Source organism: Athalia rosae, chromosome 2 (genome assembly GCF_917208135.1).
Source record: "Athalia rosae chromosome 2, iyAthRosa1.1, whole genome shotgun sequence".
Taxonomy (NCBI): Eukaryota; Metazoa; Arthropoda; class Insecta; order Hymenoptera; family Athaliidae; genus Athalia; species Athalia rosae.
In genome coordinates, this window is record NC_064027.1 from 10,866,980 (window position 1) to 10,887,143 (window position 20,164).

A 20,164-nucleotide genomic window follows, 5' to 3' on the forward strand; every position below is an offset into this window, starting at 1 on the left:
ATAGGTGAATATGGAAATTCCTCACCGATATACAGTCCGTCTGAGAATAATTGAATTATGAATTAATAAAAATATGGTAATGTGTTTCGCGTAGTACCGCCATAGATTTCATCCATGGTACCACATATTCGCGTCACTATATTCGAATTCCATAATTCCGTTCAATTATTTCGTCAAATCGTTGTACATTTAATGGCCTGAACTCGTATTCGAGCCATAGCAAAGTGACTCGAACCAATTTAATCCTCACCAAGAACTATAGCTCACCGAATATGTAAATTATGTTGCCTTCGTACACGTCATTACCGTGAGGTTACGTAATTATATCGTATCATTAAATACCGGTTAACAACATCACAGATTGTTGGATAATTCCGAAGCACATTTCTACGTAGCATGTATGTGAGCATTAAACTTCAAACCCTCTGAAAGCGTACAATTGCATCCAAAATTTGGGGAATGCTAATTTCAATCAGTTTGATCTCAATACTGTTTCTGCGATAAGGCTTTTACCGGCAAATAATTGAATAGAGATATGTTGGGATATTTGCATCGAGCGCAAGAGAATTTTCATTGCTGCAGCTGGCGTCCACATTATAGCTTGAAATAAGCATGCAAATATCATCGTCGAATCAATCGTTCATACATTTAGTAATTCAGGATATTTAAAATTCATAAGTAGGAGATGTGAAATGTTTATTTCACTACCTGAAATTGCAGTCAAAACATTCCATTATGCAGAGAAAGGTCCGAAATCAATAATATTTCAACGTTAATTCAAAACCGCAAGTCTTAATTCCGGTATTATTTTATTCCGTATTCATATACATATTATATCGATCCTTCCACATGAAATGTATGTGGCCTAAATTGTTTCTTTTCGCCAAACTTTCTTCCATTATTACCTATCCGAGTATTAGTGTGAAATTTGGATCTCTTGAAATTCTCGGTTTCAATACGAAGCAGTTCAAAGTTAGCCAAAATTGAATCAGTGCGGAAATGAATCGAAAATAAAAAGAAAAAGAAATTTTATTTATCCATGTACGTTTCACGTGGATTGACCTATATATTAACATATATTAGGGTGGTCTTCGGTAAGGGTGTTGAAAAATATTTACGCTTACGCGGACTCGAACGCATCTGAATTGATGAAAAAAAAACCCTTGAAATTTATGCTTACTATCTGAGCTCCGAAATGAATACTTTTGAATTCATTTTTTGTAAAATTTTCTACATCAGAGCTTTAGTGTGAGCCTTCGGTTCTACGCAAAAATATCTATTCGTCATTATCGTAAGTGCGAATCAATCAATTATTCATAAAATTTCGAACTGAAAAAAGTTATTCTCGCATTATTTTCGCATACGAAACTTTGGTCACGAAACAAACTATCTCGGCATTGAGATAAGAAAGTCAAATTTATGGGAAATTCTCTTTATCACCTTAGAAGTCCCTGGGAGCATAAGAATTTTGAAAGGCCCGTACAAACGACCACCGTAATAATGTATTATCTAAGATACATTATGCTTGACAAATGATTATACAGACGTACGTTTAGATTATCGTTTGTGTATTTTACAGTGTTTTCTGGGTGTCAAATATGTACAAATATTTTTCAATGTAGAATTCTTATGTATACAAGTGGTAATTATTTATTCATTATAACATTCATTTATATCTATATTATATAGTACTTATCTGTAATTTATTATGACACAATTATTACACGCAATTCGTACTACTACTGATCAGTTTATCTTTATTCATAGCCCCACGAATCTCCGCGATTCAGCACACCCTAGCACACGCGCGCAGTAAGTTCATATTTTCTTTCGGGGACCTTCTTCCTCATATTTTTCACTCAGCAAATCGAACCTTCAATTACTTATACTTATAAATTAATCATCGTTACATATTGATTGGACCGATTTTTATACGATCATTATCAATGGCAGCCATAAGAATTAATATCTATTAAATATATATACAATTGATTTACAGACCGTTGAATAATTTTCATCACAGGCCCATAAATTTCAAACGCCTTATGTTTCTATTTTATATTAATCATTTTTTACCGCTATAATTTTTTCCATTTCTGTCTTTTTCTTTCTTACTTTTTCGAAATTGTTTTTTTCAGAATGATATAGAACGGTGAAAAGAAGTTTTATACGTTCAACCTTCCGGAACTAGGTAAGTATTCGGAGTTAAATGTCCCTACGGGCCATTTAATTTTACGATATGATTCTATCGTGGCGACATTTCCGTATAATACTCATCAACGATATAACATCAAGACGTTATAACATCGCCGGTCGTATCGCAAATTTTTTATGCATCGTTATTATTACATGTTCAGTGTCGATAAAGATTTCAACTGGGTGTTATTTTATTATTCTTGTTTTGTTCGGTTTTTTTTTTCTCCTTTTTTTTTATCGTGGATGAAAAGCGGTTTTCACCGGTCGTTGCTTCTCAACAATTAACGTCTCAAATTAATTTCATCTGAAATTCATCGGTTACAACACGCTGTACGACATTCGATAGATGGAATTCGAATAGGGAAGAATGTGAGATTTATTTTTCCATCGATTATAAAATCGTCGTTCAGCAGAAAAACGAAAAGAAATTTCCCCTGAATTCAGTCACTTTTACATTTTGCGATCTCAACGATCTCAGTAGCTTAATTGATCAATCGAGTTCGTGCCAATCCGATCAAAACTTATCGTCGCCTGATGAAATAATTTGAAGGGGGAAAGGTAAAGTTGATAGAACAAAGTTTTTGGATATTCTAGGATAAAACTGTGCGGTTAATGGATATGCAATGATGATTATTCAAAGGCGTGATAGAAATTTTCACAAAGCACGTAATAGACTGACTTTAGCGCTTTCGATAGAGTATGAATATTTGATGGGTGTATTATACGAGCCCATTAATGGCGCGAATCTCTCGTTAACTATAAAACCATGTGCATCGCGATATTTGACACTCGGAGCTATTTCATCCGATCCACACGGTGAAGGTAATTACGTGACTAAAGTTTCAATCAATATGCTATTTATATTATACGTTCGATGGACCTTTGATTGTATACGCTGGTGATCGCACGAGGGTGATAAATTCCGAATACCGGTAGAAATTCGGACACGCCAATAGCACGTAATTCCATCATCGAATCGGAGGATTCTATAATTAACCTGATAAAATTGATAATTTATCTCTCACGGAGAGGGGATACGTAATTATATCGTTGAAAAACTGACAAATCGAACACACCGAACGACTCGAAAATTTCATCCGCACGGATTAACTGACCTGATAAGATTCGACTTCGTCTAGGAGTTATGTATTATTGATTGTTCGAATTTACAAATAATTAGCCCTTCTGACAGAAACTCTACACACTTCTGGGAAATTCAACCCTCAGGAATGAAAACAATTTTAAATATTGAACCTTTGGAGAACGTGCCACTTGATCAACATAATTTTCATTCCTCGAACTACGTTCACTTTTGAAGTAGGTCCTTATGTTATCCCCTCATTTTGTTGTTTATACGCGTTCCTTTTTCAGCTCTCACTGAACCCTTAACGGGCTGGCATTTTGAGGTTTAAAGCTTCCATACAAATCGACAAAAATGTGTTGATATATTGGGCTGGATCTACATTGTCAAATATTTGAACGAAATTCGCGTCCTACAGGGGTTAATATTATTACACAGGAGAAAAAAAAAAAATGCCCGGTGATCTTTGTAATATCTGATTGTGAGTCGGGAAGTACGTCGTCTCGATGGTGGTGACAACTGGATCCCCGAGTATAACGCGTTGATGTCGAATAAGAATAGTAATAACAGTCGGTCCACAATAAAATTCCAGAAAGTTCTTCGCATGGATTTTTGGAGGAATTCCAACGAGAGCGCTGGTTGAACAATCATTGAATTTGATGCCGGTTGTCAAAGGTGGGTGACACGGATATTATTTTTACGAGCTTCGTCGTTACGCGCGCCGTATTCACCAACAACAATTCAGACAATTCCCTCGTTATATTGATTTGTTGTTTCAATGTAGGTGAAAGGATAACGTACACATATGTATGTTGCATAGGTGTAGCGTGGAGACAGATATCGGTGTGTTCGGGATTCCGTTGGTACAACGCCCGTATTGTTGCGAGGCGGAAAATCGGGGGGTAAACAATATAGTCGACAATTCTCTACATTATTATGATTATTATTAATATTCTTATTCTGATTATTACAAAGACGCAGAGTTCTCGTCTTAAGTATGAAGAAGAATAACCCCCTTGGGGATGGAGTTTTATTGGAATTTTCGCCCTGAAATTGGCGACGGAAGTTTTGCAACTGACCGCAAGGTCTTATACAAGTTCTCATATTTCCCTGGGGAGAATAAAGTAATGAGAAACCAGAATCTTGAGAAAGTATCTGTTATGTAATGATTAATGAAAATTAATCGCAATCAGCTACACAGAAATTTCCATGAAATTATCAGGAGGCCACAAATTTTTCAAAGAACTTATTCGTCTTTCCTGTGAGAACATTAAAAATGCTTCCGTCTAACCCACGACATGGCATCGAATCTGACTCTTCGGACACTTTCGTAATTGCGTTGACAATTGAAGTTTTTTACCTGAACCAATTGTGGTTTTGATAGGCGAGAGGGAATAGGTAAGTTTTAAAATTGCTTGAGAACCATGGCCGCAATTACGCGATATGTGATCGTGCTGATAGATAAAGGAAGGCGTTTTAGATGCGAATAAAAAAAATCAATCCCACGAACTTGTTTTCAAATTATATTTTTAACAGTGAATTTACGACGAACAGCGTTGATGCATTGTAGGATTCTTAAAATTGTGACATAGAAAAAAAAGGAAAGAGTTTCAAGTTTTGTCTACGCTATAATAGAAACTTCATTTAATTTTTCATCGAGCTGGGGGTTTGAATTGATTTTTTTTTTTTTCAATTGTTAAATGGATTTGATTTATTAAAAACATCGGTGATATATTTACTTTGTAGATAATTGAAGATTACAAGCCACTCAAAACGGTCAGTTCATTGCACGGTGGCGCAGTGTGCCAAATTTGTGGAATTGATTTGTGACGTTACAATTATGTCGATCTGCAATTGGACGTGAATCGTGCAGATTAGCAATATGAGAATTCTTTAACTCGTGACAAATTCATCAACCAGAATTCAGTGTACGAATATTTTTAAATTCTATTAAGTTTTCAACCTATCGACGAAATGTAGAAAAGGTTAATTTTACATGTAATGCACTCCGCGTGCTTTATCTACGCACAGTTCTTTCCCAGTCCAATTTCATTCGCTCTCACATACATAAATGTTCTCGTTTATGTACAATATTTACAAATTTATCTTAGCATAGTCACTTCATTAATCGCAGTGGCACGTTGAACGTCAATTATCGATTGTCAGTTTGTTTCTGGTTTTTTTTTTTTCATTTTCTCGCGTGCACATCACTTTTGCAATCTTACCACGTATATGTACATACAATTAACGGTTACACTATCGTGTCTTAATTTATGATATGTTAAGAAATAAAATCCATACGCTGCCTCTATTATTTGATAACTATATATATGTTTGATTTTTATCCTATCATTTGTTACCATACATTAATTCGAACATACGAATATTCAATAACGTGGATAGTCCTTCTAAACGCGAAATTCTTCTTATCCCGTCAATTATGCCATAATTATTATTATTTATTCATATACAATTGCTGTAGGTTATTAGACGTTTTTTTTGTTTTGGGCACAAGATTTAATGGAGCTGTACTACGCTGTATTTGAGAGGCATGAATATACAACCTGTATTCCGTTGAAATCTGAACATCGATTCAAAGAATTGAACGACGACGGGAAGTAACATTGAATAAGAAAATACTGAGAAATAACCGACGAATGCGAATAAAGTCTCGTGTCGTGATTTGACGTCTGTCAGCAATTTCCGCTTACGTATTTTCCGAAGTCGCAGTAATTGGACGGTTTTATTTCACAATCACGACATATGTCTCTACGGATCCAAACTGAATCAACTGCGGCGATATTACCTTGCTCGACAAGACCATGACATGTTGGGAAAAATCATTGAAAATCTCGTGGAAGATTTGCCATTTCCGATACCGTAAAATTTTTTTATTTTACGTACACAATCAGCGCGTGCACGTGTACAGTTAATACTAGAAAATTGGAAGAGAATCAGTTCGATTATCGGATAATATATTGCGAAACCCTGACACGTGGATTTCATCATTTGCGAAATGGATTCGTTACTTTGTAATAAACGCATTCATAGTCGTCGGCAAAATGAAACTAGGATAAGTGTCAGCATACTTCATAACGTTTGATGTTTCATGGGAAATAAATGTGATTGGCTTTTAGCGCGATTCGTGGGATGGACACACCGGCTACAAATTTTAGTGAATGGTTCAGTAGATATTTAAATGTGCGTTTATTGTAAATATCATGAATGTGAACGGTAGGAGGTGAGGGCGGAAAATGAAATAGATGCAAGTGAGCCACAAAAAACATTCGTACGTTGCCACAGTTTTTGAGCCGTTTTACAAATGATGTCTTAAAAACTGGACAGTTTCAACACGGCACTGAAATTTAGATACGCAGAGCCGGAGATGACCGAAAGAATATCCGAAGACTTAATCGTCACACGTTTTAATGGTTTACATCTCCGTGTTTTCTTCGGCTTCCTCGTCGACTTCCGGAAGAGTGTAGACCGCAGAAATCGGAAGCAATTGTTCTTCGAGTTTCAAACCTGGCTGACAATCCCTAGTTACGTCGACCTGGTTGTACGAGTCCTTCAAAATGTTAATGTCATTTTCATGAGTGAATATGCTAGTCGGGGTGTCGCCGCACAGTGTCTCTTCGGTGACGTTTCTGTGACAAAGTGTACTAGCCGGAAATTGTCACGAGGTCAAGGAGAAGGGATCGGTGACCAGTTCGTCAACACTCTGAGTTACTTTAACAGGTTCCTGTTTCTCGATGTGATGATTCAGTCGATGCACGATCTCGTCGTGGAGAATGTTAAAGCACATAGCTGTTAACGCCATTCCTGACATTATATAACAGGAGCAAAACCACACCGTTACGTTACGGGAATCGTTAAGAATGTAGCGAGGGTAGGAACCTGGAACCATATTTCCGAAGCCGATTGTGCTGAGGCTCATAAAGCAGAAGTAACAAGCGTCTGAAAATGAGAAAAGTTTTTTGTCAAATGCCCGTTATCATATACTTTATTGTAATACAAACATTTTCATCGACTCAACCGTATAGGTATGAGAACCTTTATTGATCAAGTGAAAAATGTAACTCATCATTCGAATTATTATTGCTTTAGATGTAGAACGTGGTTGGGTGAAATGTGCATCGCATTTTGACGGGGATTTCTTTAGATGGGATCTTTTTGACAAAATCACCTTTTTTCGAGATAGTATCTGAGTCGGATTGTCTCACCTATGAAGGCCCATTCCTCGAGATTATGTAAAGCGAAGGCTCCAGCTATGATGTAACAGAGCATGGCACCGAGGCAGATGCTGATCGGGGCTAGTATGGTGACATTCGGCCGATCCCCTGAGCCAAGACTGGACACTTCGTCTTTAGGGCTTGTCTTCACCTCAACTGCGTTCGAGAGAGCCGAAGCGTTTGCTCTGACGTAAAACGGTTCTTGCAGTTGGAGTTGTTGCTGTTGTTGGGCCAGTTCTTCTTGCTGTCGTTTCTTTCTCATGCGTCTCTCTTTTTCCTGCACATCATCATCGCACAACGGCTATTATATCATTCGCTGAGTACATGGGGATGAAAAACGTGTAAGGCATAGAAAATTTTGCGTCACAGTCGCGAGAAAAACTGGGTGACTAATCGAACGAGATTTTTCGCGTATGACATCGAAAGCTTTTTTACTGAAAATTATTGTCGACGGCTTGAGCCTAGACTCGGTTTTCGTGTTGAGGTATTCGATCGGATGGTATCTTTCACATGACGCGGACATTCATTCGGATCAACTCTGTTGAATAATTTTGGTCTTTTGAAATGGACAACTGCTAACCTGCATTCTTCTTTCGTCGTAACAGCAGTATCCGCAATTCGAACAGAGGCAACAGCAAAGAGCTCTGGTGAAAACGCCTCGCGCACATCTGGACAGAAGTCCCCCAGCACTCGAGAGATAGACGAGGGTCAGGGGAATTCCCAATGTGGCGTACCCCATGGTCGCAGCCTTTCCCCAAGTTGACCTGGGAGCGATGCTTCCGTAACCTGATGAAAAAACACTTTTTCACATTGCGCTTAATTTATATAAATCTGTTTTTCTTTCTTCATTCATTTCACCACTTTTTTGAATGGCAAGTCGGTGAAAATTGGTTGGGATTCGCTTCGTAGGTGACAAATGTATATTCACCGCTCATATCTCTTGATATACTGAATGAATCTCAAGTTAAATCCGGCAGGTTGATTTTTAATGGCATACGCGTAGTTGGCATACATTTATTGCTTTTATCATTTAATTGAACATTGATATGAAAACGTTGTTAAACGTAATAATTGGGATTCGGCTACGAATAATTCCCCCTAAAGAACAAAGATTTTGCACCGTTATATATTCACAAGATACAAACAGTGGAAGAGCCGAGCTGAATTTCAAATACGATCTCACATTTTTCGAATTACATTTCTTTCCAAACTTCGAAAAATACTGGACTTTCGAAGATTGTATAGTCCGCCATCGAATCATGACGATGAACGATTCGCTTCAACGTCGAAACCTATTGTATGCGTATAATTCTTGGCTTCAGGACAAACATTCAACGAACCTTGATATTGAAAAGAGTTAAACTTAATTCAATAATAATATGTTTCGGGTCACTCCTATGCCATCTAAACGTCGAATCGCTGCACTTTCGATCGCGCATTTAATGGTACGGAAAATTTATTATCTTTCATCCGAATCTTAACATATTACCTCCGCGTAATTAACTACCCCCCTCTCTTCCCGTGCATTCTACCGATGAATATATGATAGATTCGCTGCAACGCAACATCGATTTTTTCTGAAAAAAAAGGGCAAGTTTTTTTGCGCCATAATGATATATCATGAAATTTTCAGAGGAGGATGCGGAGAGGGAACTGCACCTAGAGAGAGTTTGGAATGCTTTCCAGTTCAGGTTTTTTTTTTTCAATACGTCCGCGTTACAGGTGATTTAATTGGAAAAAAATGACCAAATTGAACCTCATCGGCTTTTCAGTTATTTTAGTAATCAAACGCATCCCCGATCAAGTCACGTTGAAAGATCACGCATTGATTGCGTCGTAACTGACCAAATATATATGTATATATAGTGTTCAAAATGCATGATGGAGGTAATTGAATTGCAGTGAACTATATACGTACCATGATTCGTTAGGGTTCGATAACTCCGAACACTGACGGATTAGATACGAAGGTAGGATTTATAGTGATTTGATCTACTTGATTATAAAAGCTAATTACAGATTATTCAATGTTCATTCAATATATTACTAATATCACAGTCAAGCACTCTCTCCGATCCACGGCGGTACTAATTATAGTTGAAAATTAAAATCGTGTTGGAAATGTATCAAGTGCAGAGCGAGTAAAATTCATACTTCTTTCAACCATTTCGGAGTACCAAAAAACTTGGAAGACTATAAAAAATCGATTTGTCGTGAAAATCCATATCAACGGACAGAACATTCGTGAAACAACACATGAATGAGATTACGCGTTCGATCGGAAATGCCACAAGTAGATAATTTGTCGGATGTTCGAAGATGTAGCTCCCAAATGAAATTCAATATCGTCTCGTACATACGTTCGCAAAGGTACGTGGAAGGTGGGAGGGTTTGATACCGAAACTTAATAATCGTCCCGCAATAACACGGTTGCGCAGAGTCAGCTAGCCAGCCAGCTTCTGCTCTACTCGTATATAGATCCGCGTATAATTGTAACCGCATGACGTTGAGCTGTTTCATGTATATGCACTTTACCGATTATTGACGCGTATAAAATACGGAGTAAGGGTGTCCCTGGCCCCAGTCTCTGTTCACGAATCTACCTACCTCCATCAACGTATGGATATTATATGTACTGCAGGACGGAGCGAATTGCTGTGAAACCAATTGAAGTCTTTTGGGGGGTAAACTCGATATGTTGGACCACCGGACGACACGATTTCGACTTTTTAAAGTCCTCGTGATTGCGCACATCTTTATTGCTTGTTTTCCATTATTTCAATCCGCGTCCGGTGATCGATCGCGCACGTTAGCCGTAAGTATTACCGATAGTGCTTTTTGATCTTTGTTACAAAAGTTTATTTATTACGGCTAACAACGGTTTGTCAATTACTGAAAATTCTTTCGCATGTGTGCGTGAGCCGTGACTCATAAATTCAATATTTACAGGCTTATCGCAGATTGAAATGGAGGGAACCGGCTCCCAACTTTAGAGCATTCGAACACGATGACAATGGTAAATTGTTATTGGATACCGAACCGATCTACAACGCTGCGATAAATGAGAATGTAAATTATGGTCTTCGACGATCCGCACCTCCGACTACTCTTTCCCGGTCACATCGCAGACAATCGAATTTCAAGAAAACTGAACCGGAGAGCAAAAAACGTGATTTAAATGTGAATATGAACAATAACGTTCCCCAGAACTCCGACATCGCGAGCCTCTTGGGCCACGTAACGTACAAGGACTCGGGTAAAGATTCAACGGTCAGTGGGCTCGAAGCCAAATTGTACGGCTGCGTCGTCTTTCGTGGTAATATAATCAAAGTCTTCGGACAAATACTCAATGCTCCGAACAACGGATTGACAATCGACCAGTATTCTTCGCTCAATCTGATACTTCAATCGTTGATACACAAACATGTCTACATGTTCAATCTCTTACCGGTTCTCAAAAAAATACAAGGTGCGGATAAGAAGACTCAGTTCAGGGTAGTAATGCAAGCGTTGGTCAAACAAGTGCCCGTTTATTTGGCGTGCAGTTGCAAATTTTGGGTGAACCAGATCGACGATAATCACGTTGACATCGAGGAGCTTTTGTCTTTCATCGAAGAGCCTGCAGACTTTTTGACAGACATAGATCCAGAGGTGATTGATACGTGCAAGAATAAGGTTGCCGCGGATGAACTCGAGCCGTTCGACGAAGCTTCTATAATTACCAAGAATACAATCGGGCCAGTGTTTGTCAACATATTCGGTAAGTTGAGGGATCGCCAAATGGTATTAACCCAGAAATTATTCGGCGCCATCTTAGTGAACATGCCAATCGCTAAGCTGAATCCTGTTCTCGAAGAATACGTCAATTACATTTGGGATATTACCCAAGAAAATCAGCTCACAAACTGGAACAAAATTGTGAACCGGATTCCTTACGGTAACCCGTATGATGTCATATTTTCCGCAATAATCGAATTGCTGAATCGAAAAGACACTTCGGACATGGATAGAACTGCATTGCTGTACATATTGTTGCACCTCAAAGACGCTTCGAACGCTGTTCCTGACGAATACCATGAAGACATGGAAAAGCTTTTGGACAAAGATTTGAATGTGCCGCTATTATTTTCTATCGTACCGAATGATCCGGCCATCCCAGAAATGAATCAACTAAAGACCAAAATGATTGCTTATCTTCAACGAACGAATAAGGATATTTTGCAGCGTATCAACAAATACGTTTACAATAAACCACTTGATTTATTGATCGCCTTGTTGACCAGAATACAAGGGACGATTGTGAAGCACGAAATAAAAACTGTAGCGTCAAAGCTACTGTCAATCTTGACGTCCAAACGTGAACTGGATATTTTTGGGCTCAGTGTATCCCCAAATATAGATTTCCTCACTCTACTTAAATTCCTAGAAATAGAGGACCCTTATTTCGATAAGACCGTACTAGTTATGCAACTTGAAAACTATTTCAAAAGTGATTTAGATGCTCCGATGATTCTACAGTCAATTATCCTGAACGAAGATAAGAACAATTGCAATCGTCCAATGCAATGCTTGCTGAATGTATTTGTGGACGCTCTCAAGATGCAAGATGCCGATCACATCAACATGCCATCCAGCGTGGTAACGATCATAAAAGAATTAGTCAAATCTGTCGTTACGACGATGAACAATTCCGTTGAGTGCTATCATGACGTTACTTACGTTGAGTGTCCAAATCCTCCAAACAACTCGATCGATCTTGATTACCAATCGACATCGAACGTTACACAGACTACCGGCGATATGATTTTCGAGTCTTCGAATCCTACAATACCAAGTCTTCCACCAATATCAACCGACTACCAAGAGCCAATTCACAAACCTGAATATCCCAATGAATCTGACAATGAATCGTTCCTTCAGACGACGATAACACATGAACCGTTGGAAGAATTTTCTCAGCCCACATTGTCAGTGAACAGCCCAATAAACCCTGACGGTTGGTCCGAGCATCCGTTACTGGTGGACACTACGGAACAGACGCCTATGCCCACTTACGTTTCGAAACCATCAGCAATACCGGAAGCGGACACGAAGCCAAAGCCGGTATCGATATCGAAACCCAAGCCCTCTTTACCGAAACCAAAGCCGCCGTCAACATTGAAACCCAAACCACGACCACCGTTCGGACCGGTTGAGAAACCTTCCCCGATTTTCACTATCATTCAAGGATTCAGACCACCGCTCATACCGGTGGTCATGTCACCGATACATTTTTCGAACAAAAAACCTATGTTCAGGCCACCAGCTCTGCCACCGACAATCGCACAAGATTTTGTACCAGAAGACCAAGCACAAAATGAATATACGGAAATGGGGCCTCAGTTCCAGCCAATTGGAGATGGGCCAGTATTACCACCAAATATTTACTACGATCAAGAAATCTTCATCGTGTTTCCATCAGATGATGCGCCACCGTACATTGTACCAGAGAAGCCCAGAGTGCCGGGTGATTTCGGGCATATAATTGAGTTTCCTTCTATCAAGGCATTGTTGAAGGGTTTTTCGGCTGGAAAACAATTCGAAGCAAACGAACTCCCTGATTTACCAGCGATATTCAGACCCCTTGAACAAATGTTCGGTCCTGATTTCGTCGAAGAGATACTGGGGAAGGATGTCGATAAGTTCAAATATCCAACGACGGTGTCGTTGATAGACGACCTACTAGAACATGCCCTGGAACACCCGAAAGTATTGGAAAACACCGAATTAGCGCTACTGATACAACTTTATCTGAAGGGTATAGATTACTTGAGCACCACAGCACTGTTTCCCGTTGTTGTCGATTCACGAAAAATCCTGTCAGACGTACTGCATGTGACTTTTGATCCAAATAATCCGAACGCGAACAGCGTCGATTCGGAACCCCCGCGAAAAATCCCTCCCGGATTTACGACGCTGTCAATTTACCACCCGAAATACTGGGTGCAGCTAGTGGATCCGGTTAATCCGTATGGTACGTTGCTCCCAAATTTTGAGGGAGATGAGGATAATCCCATCCAGAAGCTGATGAACGATGGTTCGGCTGTTCAAGAAATTTTGGGTCCGAATTTTGATCCTCTTACGTATCCCAACAAGGGCACATTGTTAACCGCCGTACTCCAGAGACTCATGCTTTCGAATCAGGTGAAATCAGAGCCATTGTTGATGAGGGAGTTGAACGCATACTTGGAGAGCATCAGAACAATAGCACTTTTCAGCAAAGTTCCGAACGATTACTACAATCATTTTCGCGAGTTTCAACGGAGTAATAAACCCAACTGGCAACCGGATACCGCGAGTTTAATCAAAGCGTTACCACCACCGCATAATCAGAGTGATCTGCAAAAAATCAATGCCATAAAATCTTTCCTCGGGACGCCAAATCTGCTCGAATCGTTGAGGATCGACATCCCGTCGTATTACACGACACGCGGAGCCTTACTGAAGATGATTTTCCAAGCTGCGTCTCAGGGTGACAAGTTGCCCTTGGACCCCAAAGTTATGGCTGCTCTGAAGTACTACCAGAACAAAATTCTCACCAGAGGAAACGGCGCCTTACCCATCGTTTGGACTTGGGTGGGAATGGTCATCCTCCGCGAGGAAATACCACTCGGCGAAGTGATAGAAACGGTTCTCGATTACGATACTTTACCTGCCAATGTACGACCGGACTACAACGAGCTGATGACTTATTTGTCCGAAAATCCCAATCTGCTTCGAGAAAACGACGATTTTGCCTTCGATCGATATCACACCAAGGGTACATTCCTGAGAGGGTTTTTCAAACATTTCATGAAAAAACACAACGTCGCATCAAAAGCCAAGAAACTGCTGAAAAAGATAATTCCTTACATCGCAATAACGGGTCGTGGTATGCAACCGATGAATTATATGTCAGTCAACGATATTGCGAATAGAAGAATTGAAAAGAAAGAATTTTCGGTATCGCGGAATGGTTAGCCTCAAACAATCTTAGCAACGAAGTACGTTTACCTATGACTCGTTACCAGCTGACACAACATTTTTAGTTTTTTTTTCATTCAACTGGCAAGGAACATCTACGAAGTATTCGCTTTCGATTTTGACGAGACTTGTCATGAATATGAAGAGAACCCCAAAATAAGTGATACGTGTTTTTTTATACCAGCCCAAATTCATCTTGAATTCGTCGATCCAAATTTTCAGTTCTCATGGTCCGATCGATGATCAACAGCCTCGAAACAGTATCCCACTACTTTTTATGAGAATCAATCATTTGTCCGCCATTTTCGTCAGTTATGTTGGATCCGCCATTTTGAGAAAGACATGGTCGATCACGTGTTCATCGTCGTATTTATGCTCAATCTTTGTAATGTATCTGTAGATCCGACGTAGAATCTACACAGTGCCGAAGGTGCATGCCCACTTCACTTCCATTTAGGTTCAAACGGATTTAGATCTTGCTCACAGTTGGTTCAAATAGGCATATGCACGATGTATGTACTTACGTACGTTACATGCGTCGACGGACTTAAACCCTTCAGTAATCCGAGTATCATCGTATGCCAAAGCTTTGACTTGACCAAGGCAATATGCAATTCGCTCCACGTGTCGGTCAACCGTGCTAGGACAGCCGGTTCTAGAACATCGATGAATGTTAGATGAGACGATGATTTGGATTCAACGAAAACAGAAGTATTTCTGACAGTTCGAATACAGTCCATCCACATCGTCTTCACTGTTCAGACTGAAATAGAAGTTGACGTTTTGTGTCGGATTTCGAACACTCGAACACCGATGCCTGTAAAGAACTTTGAGTGTCTGATATCGTTTATCGAGCTCGAATCTGGAGTTGCTAGAATTGTTTTTTCAAATACTTTGCTGAATCGAAGGTGTATACGAATGAATGGTCATTGAGACAAATGTTGAGGTGCACTTTACCGTGGACGTTTTACTTTGTGGGCCAGTTATGATAGAAAATGTACAACGTCAAGAACTCGCGTTAGAAACCTCGTTCTCCGACTTTAGGTACCACTATCGACGATGAAAAAAGCAACAGACGAGCAGGATGAACCGAGAACCCTGAGAAGCGACCAGGGTTGCTTTCATATGAGGTAATGAAGTACGAATTCGCACAAGTGCAATAATTCGCATCTCAATTTTGGTGTAGAGTTTACCTAATTGAACATTAGAATCTTTAGAAATCATCTGCTGAATCACCGTGTTCTGGGCTCAATCTTCGTACTGATTTTACCTTCGCAATGGTATTCGTTCAGTCCACTCACCGCATTGTTCCTTCTGAGTCATCGTGTTATTTGAACTGTGTGTGGCAACGTTGAAACTAATTAAAACAAAAAATTGCGTCCACCAAAAACACTGTGATTTAAAATGGTACCGGATCTCGCAAATTATTATCAAATTTATGTGGCGTGAATCTAACATCATTACTTTAGCTTTATGAAACGCGAAACATCCGTGAGAAAAAAGAACTTCATTATCCAGCTGGAACAAAAGAGAAAATTTAAACAACCGGAGGTTCGGCCAATGGGTTTGAAATGGTGTGGGGAAACGGTTGAATATACAACTGCAACGTGAACAGTGGCCAGTTCTCCGTGGCCGTACGGTTCAGTTGCCTTGAAAAGAGGTAATGAAAAGAAATCGCAAGATACTGACATTATTCGACTATCCGCGAAACGATTTATCGCGCATCTGCAGCGGAACGATGTTATTACATTACTCGTATGACACACGATGTTGAAATGTTTTTTTACTATATGAGCTGAGCTTTGATTATTGAAAAAAATAAGCTTGTTAAGAAAAGATGAGTATAAAAGAAATCAACGCTGAAGCAAATGTGCTCGTAGAATAAACAATCTAGACTGTACGTGAATCGCGATACCTGGCGATAGGCGCCGATGGCAATCAGCAAAGTGCTTTGCTGTCGCGTAGCTTCATCGCGACGTTGCTCTTAGGATAGCTGGGGCTGAGGTTAAAGGACGAATATGGGGTTGAAGTAAAGGGTCAAAGAAGTTGGATTTTTACCAAAAAAGGAGGCAGATAAACCCTTTCTGAAATCTCATTGGCTGAAAGATTAAAATAGGATAAACGTTATTCGTTGATTAGACCAAGAATAGTAATGATTTACATGAAATTCAAGTTTCAAAAGAATAAGGTTTATCGGATCATAAATCTGGAAGAATCGTTGGATGATAAATTTCAGGCTGACGACAGGAAAATATACTTTAAGAGAATTATCAAGGATACTGATGTATAATAATTAGAGAAGTGTGACAAAATATTCGGAAACCCCCTTGAAATTCTGATCACATCTTCTACTCTCATAGTCTGCATTGCTCGAAAATTTCTGACCCGTCGAGAATTTATCTTTCGCAAAGTAAGGGTGGAGAAATAAAATATCCGAAAACTGTACATATAACTTCCAGTATCGATGCTTTCGAAGACTGAAAATCACGATTCACGCAAATCTGCATTTTATCATAATCTCCAAGAAAATTGAATTTTTCGGGTACTTTCGTTGATTTTCTTCGGTTATCTCCTTCATCATATTTTATCAACTAATAAGGCAGAGTGCGGCGTTCCACAGGGAACATTTTTCTGTACTATTCAATATTGATCTTTTCCAGCGATAATTCGAGCCGTGAATCTTCGAGCTCATGGTCTGATGCACGTAGTAGGAGCACAGGATAATATATAGAAAGAGCTGCATGAGTTATGCACCGAACGGTTCCTCATATCAGGTTCCTCGATTTAATCTGATATCATGATTTCGATTTATATTCATAAATAATGATTAAATTACGTGGTCATGTTCACGTTGAGCTGGTTGGCTAGAGGGCGATCGATGAACGGAAGCGAGATGTACGCCGCCATCGTTGGATTTATTATTTTGTCGGGGGCGATAAAAGATCAAAGATTTCTTATTAAGATTCCCTTTGTCGTATTCAGCGGAGAATTGCGAGAGGAAGGTAGATTTTATACATCAGTACCTACCGCGCAATCAGTTAATATCTAAGCTGGCCCGAAAAATATCCAACGACCTTTTACCAGCGCAAGGTTGGTTCAGAAATACCTCGCCACTTCACACACGTATGAACTAGCGAGTTAACTCAATCATCTCTGATTTTAATACGTCGCGATCTCAGCTTAGAGCTCCTTTTTCGACGCGTGACGCGCCCTCGATCAAAGTAAGATAAAAAATGTCAGAGAACGAAAGGGACTCTCGGGTGTTTGATAATTAGATGCGTGAAACTTGTGTTAGCAATTTTCGAGCTTACTAAACAATATCAGTTTCCTGGAGTTGGCGGAGCCTGATCATGAAACCTTCCGAAAGCTGAAAGTCGTTTGATCCTGATCTCAAAGCATCTTTCACAAAGCTGAGAATCTTAATCAAAACGATTCTCCATCATCTCTATAGTTCCTTCAAAATGCAGTCGTAATTGACTTTTCCTCCAATGGTACATCGTATTATTTTTCTCATCTTTCCCATTTCCGTATATTAAATGAAATCGAACGAAGAAATTCTCTTTTTTCTCAGCTAACAACAATTAGTATAACAATCACAATAATTTCTCATTCTATTTCCTCTCGTGAACATCATTATTACTGTTAACATTGTTGCCGTTGGCATCTTTCCACTCGAAACAAAAATAATGTAAACATTAAATCGAATAGAAGTCCAAGCACCATAACGATAGTCGTTCGATGCATTGAGACTTCCACCTCGAGCAATATATCTCCGCAGTCGTGACCCCGGGTCAAAAAATTTGCTAATTTCTTCATGCAAAACTTTTTACACCATCCGATTACAAAATCGAAAATAGTGTTCTGTTAAAAGAGAGAAAAAAAAGTTAGCCTTGATTTAACCTCGACAAGGTAATGCGAAAACAATTTCATCGGCACTTAATTTTCTTTTCTTTTTCTCAAACTACAACTTTTGTGTTAAACATTTTTCCGTAACACTCAAAGTTTTCTATAGATATCACGGCGTTTCACTTAAAGCCAGCTACTTTGTACATAGGTATGTGGGAGGTACATAAGTTTGAAGCTACCGAAGATAAGAAAGCAGTTGCTACGTATTGGTGGACGTAAGTGAAAGGGGTGAAGAGTTGACTCGTCGTGAAAGTCACGACGAGTATCGAGAAAACGTCCTCGAGGATCGTTTCTTGCGCGATTCGAGAGTTCAACGCAAGTTTTTTTACAAATAGATAGAAACGGATAGAAATTGAAATACGTATCGAGTTGAAAAGGACACTGTGTGATGTAATTCCAATTAACAGCAATTCCCTGAAAATTAAGCCGAGCTCGGCAGCCCGCCTTCGAAGTTAAGTCGCTAATGCTTCGTCAACCCTTATAATGCAGGCTTAGCCTTGGCAGGCCAAACCGAGCTCGCGACCAACCGGCTGCTCCTGCTCGTGGAGGAAAACCGAAGATTCGGTGTAACCGAACGGTTCCTCCGGCGCGGGTTGTTCTATATCGAACTATTAACGATCCTCGAAAAAGAAACGGATTAACCCTTCGCCTATAGAGCGAAGAGCCGGGCGCAAAGAAATCATCAACGGAGCATCAGCTGATGGCAGGAAAATGGTGGTGAGCGAACGAATATTGGCAGAAGCGAATCAAGCTGAATTAGTGGGTCGAAATTTATTTAGCAGTCTGCAGGAAGAAAGTAAGCCTCAATCACCGATAAGAACAGAAATACCGAGTCGCGGAAGATTTACTTTTTTCATTAGGTTCCGGAACACGCTCTACACGGAATTTGATGAAAATTTCAGCAGTGCGGCGAAGACTTGAATAAAAATGAATCGAAACGCGATGGTTGAAAATTTTCCCGAACAAGTGGTTGTAATCTGTTGATCGTTTGATGAAAAAGTATATCGCCGACCGATGACTAAGCTATGAAAGAAGTTTTATCATATTCGGGCAAAACAATAAATTTATTACGCAGTGATGGTCAATAGCGTGCAGCTCACGTAATATCGTTTCATCGACCGTCGTAAATCTCCCGATAACACATAAATATAATAAAAGGGAAAAAAGGAAAAGGAAAAAGAAAAGAGAGAAAGAGACGAAGCAAGAAAAAAATGTGGAATATCTTTTATTTTGATCTTCCACTGCGCGCTCCACAGTGGGGCTGACAGGGCGATAAAATTTGTCCAAAAAATATCCCTGTATCCAAAATGATTTACGAGGAGGCGATGTGACGCCATAAAGTGCGCTAACGAAAAAAAGAAAAAGCATGCCACGTAACGTTTCGATTGAGAGGCAACCGTGGTCTGGATTCGAAGTGATTACGATAGTTACCTGCAGTTTCCCATTCTTTTCGACTCCTATCATTCCACTTATACGTATTGTGAAGAAATCGCAGAAATTTCAATCTGAACGATCGAGAGAAAAATATCGCCCCCCGATGAGGCTCGTGCATATCGAAAAATATTTATCCAACCACATCGCCGTTTGTCGACCGAAACTCAGCGATGTACGAAAGATTTCCGAGTAAGCTTATCGAGAATCGTTTGCATAGCGAGATCTAGTATAAAAGGATTTCGCCTTCTAGCGATTCCGAAAAGAAGATCAACGCCCACGTGGACCATGTACGGCGAAGATGTCCTACAGAGGG

General features: G+C 39.6%; 2 protein-coding genes across 2 annotated transcripts in view; one reads left to right on the forward strand and one right to left on the reverse strand.

The window, feature by feature from the left end:
• Positions 1–1,691: 1,691 nt before the first annotated feature.
• LOC105685112 (TWiK family of potassium channels protein 18-like) overlaps positions 1,692–20,164 on the reverse strand; it is a 186,595-nt gene continuing 168,122 nt past the window's right edge. The window contains exons 6-8 of the mRNA XM_012398961.3: positions 8,090–8,295; positions 7,501–7,786; positions 1,692–7,234 (exon numbers count right to left, since the gene is read on the reverse strand). Coding sequence (XP_012254384.1) covers positions 6,954–7,234; positions 7,501–7,786; positions 8,090–8,295 — 773 coding nt within the window. The 3' untranslated portion in view covers positions 1,692–6,953. The remainder of the gene's footprint in view (positions 7,235–7,500; positions 7,787–8,089; positions 8,296–20,164) is intronic.
• Positions 10,082–14,671, forward strand: LOC105685107. The gene is made up of 2 exons (XM_012398956.2): positions 10,082–10,324; positions 10,459–14,671. Exons 1-2 carry the CDS (start codon positions 10,205–10,207, stop codon positions 14,506–14,508), a joined length of 4,170 nt encoding a protein of 1,389 aa, XP_012254379.2. The 5' UTR covers positions 10,082–10,204; the 3' UTR covers positions 14,509–14,671.